General features: G+C 61.9%; 1 protein-coding gene across 1 annotated transcript in view; it reads left to right on the forward strand.

Annotated features, from left to right (window-relative positions):
• Positions 1-6: 6 nt before the first annotated feature.
• MEX3D (mex-3 RNA binding family member D) overlaps positions 7-4,894 on the forward strand; it is a 14,040-nt gene continuing 9,152 nt past the window's right edge. Inside the window, exon 1 of the mRNA XM_057387071.1 lies at positions 7-133. Coding sequence (XP_057243054.1) covers positions 73-133 — 61 coding nt within the window. The 5' untranslated portion in view covers positions 7-72. The remainder of the gene's footprint in view (positions 134-4,894) is intronic.

Below are 4,894 nucleotides of genomic sequence, written 5' to 3' on the forward strand. Positions count from 1 at the left end.
AGCCTGGCCCCGCCGCTGGGGCCGCCCGCTCTGCTGCCCGAGCCGCCGGCGAGCAGGAAGAAGAGCGTGAACATGACTGAGTGCGTGCCCGTGCCCAGCTCCGAGCACGTCGCCGAGATCGTGGGCCGGCAAGGTAACGCGGCGTGGGGACGCGGCGGGACACGGGGACCCCCCTCCTATCTCGGGCTGGCCCCGCGCGATTTGGGCCGGTTTCTGGGCTTTGTCTCCGTGCGGAGGCGGAAACTTAACGGCGACAGCTCCCGAGGCCCCGAAAGTCGGCCGCGGGTCCCGGGAGCTGCGCTCAGCGCCGGATCCGCCGAGCCGCCTGGAAATCGCGATTGAACTCCATCGGCCCGGGTGGGATAACCCCGCCCGCCCACGGAAAGTTCCCGGGAGCCACGGGAGTCCGTGGGAGCTGCCAGGACACGGAGCGAGGCGAGAGCTTTGGTTTCATTGTAGTTATGCCTCAGCCCCCTCCCCTGCGGCTCCGTATCTCAGACCCGGTGTGTAAACGGTGCCCCTTATCTCAGACTTCGTTTACAAATCTTGCCGATAAATCCGATATAAATGGTCATTAACCCGCTCGTTTGTAGGTGGCCGGAGCTCCGCCGGCGGCCGAGGAGCCCTCACACCCAGCTGTCACAAAAGGACGCCCCAGCCCTCGCCGGGTTGGGTGTGCCTGGAGTGGGCTTTGTCTCCAGGACATACCCAATAAACCMAACTTTCGCCTTAAAAAATCATGAATAAAAGACCCCAGGGAGGAGGATTTAAGGAAAAAAGGAAAGGMGCTGCTGCCCGCAGGGATCCCGGCAGGAATCCCCTGGCAGGGAGCGTGACCTCCGGGCTGTTTTGCCCTTGTGGGGTCTGGCACCCCATCCCTGCCCTCGCCCTGCGGCTGCCACCCCTTCCTGCCCGGGGGGCTGCGARCCGGGGGTCGGGGGGCTTTTTTTCCAGGGGGGAAGCGGGGAACTGGGCAGCCTCATTGTTCTCTTTGTTAGCCAGAGCCATGCTGTGATGAGCGCGGTGACATCATGCTCTGCGCTTCCCATTGGCCTGCGCTGCCTCCCAGCCGGCCCCGCTTCCCGGCCTCCCAACTTTCCGTGCACCCCTCTCCGGTCCCACCGCCCCGGCCGGGGGTCCCCGCGGGCCGCCGAACCCCGCCGGGCCGGGCGAGTGGCGGGGCAGAGCCGGGGGAGCGGAGCGTGGCACCGCGCCCTGCTCCCGGGGATCCTCCTCCTCCTCCTCCTCCTCCTCCTCCTCCTCCTCCTCTTCCTCCCGGGCTGGATGGAGACCTGGATTTTGTGGCCTCGCCGCCGGGCTCTGCGGAGCCGCGGGGTCCGGCAGCTTGAAACCCAAGCTGTGCCAGGCTCTGGGCTCTGCTGGCAGCCCGCTGGCTGTGCCAGGGGAGGAGGCCGGGGCTGTCGCTGCGTTTGGCCCGGGAGCTGCCACTCGGCGCCTTTCCCTGGGTGTTTGGGTGTGCAGAGACCCCGGTGCTGTGCCTCCAGCACCCTGAGGAGTTCRGTGCACAGCCAGGTACCTGCCCAACACCTTGGCAGAGTCTGGGTGCTTTCTGAGTTCAGCGAGCTTGTGGAACTCTTGAGAAAAATACAGCCAAAGGAATTATTGTGTCAGCTTGAGGAGGGATGCTGGGGGCACCGTGTGGCTTTGGAGGTGACCTGGGGCCAGCTGTGAGCTGGAGCTGCCAGCTGCAGCCCTGGCCCGTGGGCAGGAACAGCCCTCTCCRGGTGTTTGTCCATGTGTGTCCTGCCCCTCTCCTGGCTTCGGCCTGCTGAAGTGCYGTGTGCTGGCCTCACACGGGATTTTTGTCAAGGGGGGACTCGGCACTCTTGGGCAGCACTGGAGGGACCAGGGCTGGCAGCAGAGTGTCTTTGTGCTCCAGCTGCTCTCAGTGTCACTCAGCTGGATTAAACCAAGGATGCTGTGGTGTAGCCTGAGCAGGGGCAATGCCGAGGTCGTGCCCCAGGGCTCACACCGAGCAGAGCCTTTCTCACTCACCCTGTGCTGCCTCCCRGCTCCTGCTGGTCCCCAGGGCCTCCTTGGGAGTCTCCCTCAGTTTTGGCAGCCCCTGGCAGCGGGGTCTGGCTGTGCAGCTGAGCCTTGGGGTGTTTGGCTGGACCATCATCAGGGTGGTGACAAGATGTCACCCTGCTGGTGACACTGCGAGGCTGGCTTGGGTCACCCAGACCGTGTCCCTGGGGCTCTTGCCTTTCCCTCACTGCCCAGCCTGGCTCTGACCCCGGGAGCAGCAGTTTGGGGTGCTGCCACACCTGGAACACAGGAAGGGATGGAGATGTGGATGTTGGGTGCCCTGGTAGGGGCTGGAGTCGGGACAAGGCTSAGGATCTCTCCTCACACACTGAGTGTTGGGGTGCAGCTCTTGGGACACTTTGGGACCTGTCCTGCTTTGCCCAGCCCCAGCTGCTGTGGTGAGGGGGCACCAGGGAGGTCCTGGCAGCCAGGAGCAGCCACGGATGTCCTGTGCAGGCCGAGGTGGGACAAAGGCAGTCAGACACAACTTCCTCTACTTCTCTTCTTCACTTTCTCTCCCTCCAGATTACCTAATTTAACCCTTTCCCTAAAGAACAACAGCAGCCTARCAGGTAACTTTCTTCTGTAAAGCAAATTGGTGTTTTCTTGCTTGAGCTGGAGGAGCGTTGGCCATGACCCCGTGTCCAGATTGGCATTGGTGACAGCACAAAGTGGCATGTGCCAGCCAGGATCTGCGTCCCCTCTGCCCCTGCCCACACAGGCGGGGTTCCCTGGCCCTGCCTTTGCCTGCAAGCCCGGTCATGACTCCTGCCGTGGGAGGGACCGTCTCCAAAAAGTGCTCTGGGCACCGGATGGAGCAGCAAGGGCTCCTTTCACCATCCAGCACAGAGAGCTGTGGGGACGGCAGGAATTGCCATGAGGATGGCAGGAATCGCTGTGGGGATATTGGGAATTGCTGTGGGGATGGCAGGAATCGCTGTGGGGATATTGGGAATCACTGTGGGGATATTGGGAATTGCTGTGGGAATATTGGGAATCACTGTGGGGATATTGGGAATCACTATGGGGATATTGGGAATCACTGTGGGGATGGCAGGAATCACTGTGGGGATGGCAGGAATCACTGTGGGGATGGCAGGAATCACTGTGGGGATGGCAGGAATCACTGAGGGATAACAGGAATCAACGTGGGGATAACAGGAATCGCTGTGGGGATGGCAGGAGTCACCAGGAGCACGGGGCAGGCATTGGAGCTGCCCTGACTGGCCATGTGGGTGCTGTAGCATCACATCTGGTATGGATTCCTGCTGTCATGGCTTTGGAGGGGCATTTCCAGCAGCCTCTGCTCTCTCCTCCCACACCAGGTGCATGCCATGAGATGGAGCCACAGCTCCTGTTCCTGTCTGTGGCACACAGGGACTGTCCCAGCTCCACAAAAGGGAAGTTGCTGTTGATAGAAGACGCTGGGTGCTTGAAGGAGAGATCCAGGGGAGGGTGGCACAGGGCATCTCTCGCCATCCAGTCACTCCAGCCACCATTCCTGTGCTGGGAGGATGCACAGTGGGCCTCTCTGAGCACCTGTGAGCTGGCCATGGATCACAGGGCTGTGCTGAATCCTCTCGTTGTGCCCTGTCCTTGGAGGCACCTGGCACATCCTCCTGGCTGGSAGCTCCTGAGGTTGGTCCCACAGAYGGWCCTGGTTGCTGAAGGAGCTGCACATCTCAGAGCTGGCACTGTCCTGAGAAGAGCCCAGGCTCCCTGCCCGGCTCTGCCCGGTGCTTGGAGGGGGAGCCAGGGGATGCTGTGCTCCCTCCCAGGATAAATTAGTTCCCTTCTCAGCAGAGAGAGGAAGGAGCATGAGGGAGAGGGACAGGAGCTGTCGTGGAGGGGCAGTGTCCTCTCCCTCTCCCTCCCTGCTGCTGGCCCAGCCTGTTCCACTCGGTACAGGTAACAAAGGGACTGGGAGCTCTGGARTTCTGCATCCAGAGAGGCTGGGGAAGAGGAGGAGCCGTGGGTAGAGCACTCCAGGGGTGAGGCAGCAGCGCTTCCCGAGTTTGTGACAGACCCATCCTCCTGCCTGCTGCCATCAGAGGCTGCTCCAGAAAAGCTCTGCTGGCACTTTTTGGGTTTTACCCGCTCAGAGCTGGGCACTGCCAGCACAGARCTCCCTGAGCAAGTGGAGCTGTGGCCTGGGCAAGGGGTTGGGTTGGCTCTGTCCCCCTCGTGTGCAGGAGGCACCTGCTGTGGGAGCAGAGGCTGCCTGGGATCAGGGCAGGGATGAGCTCTGTGGGATCCTTCACCTCCAGTGGGGTTATTGGAGCACAGAGCATGGAGAGACTTCCCAGCTCTCTGYCCCAGTGCTGGACTGGTTTTCTTGGGCTCTGGCAGTGCTATCAGCCCTGACCTGGCTGGGGCATCTCACAGAGAGCCAGGTTTGCTTTGGTGGTGCTAAGGGAGGGTGTTCAGGGAGTGCAGCCACTTTCCTGGGGTGCTGCCTCCATCAGCACATGGTCCTGGGGAGGATCCCCGGGATTCTGTTTCTTGTCACAAATTGGCAATTTCCCATCCTGGAGGTGGGTGGGATGGCTCCAGCCAGGGCAGTTCTGCAGAGTGGAGCGTGGTGGGAGCCCCATGGGATGGGCACAGGGTGGAAGAGGAGAGGGGTTGAGACAGTTTGGGAGGATTATCCTGCTCACCCTCCAYTGGGGCTGTCCCTGCRGGCAGAGCTGGCTGTGGTGGCACAGGGGGCTGTGACTGGGGGGTGACACCTCTGGGATGTGGGGGTGTGCTGGCAGCTGAGCGTGGCCCTGGGCTGTCAGGGTGAGCTTGTGCCCACAGAGACTCTGAGCTCCACCAAAGAGCTGTGACAACAGCTGAGCCACTC

This window comes from Malurus melanocephalus, unplaced genomic scaffold, assembly GCF_030028575.1.
Source record: "Malurus melanocephalus ecotype Western Australia unplaced genomic scaffold, MMel_1.1 scaffold_1125, whole genome shotgun sequence".
Classification (NCBI taxonomy): domain Eukaryota; kingdom Metazoa; phylum Chordata; class Aves; order Passeriformes; family Maluridae; genus Malurus; species Malurus melanocephalus.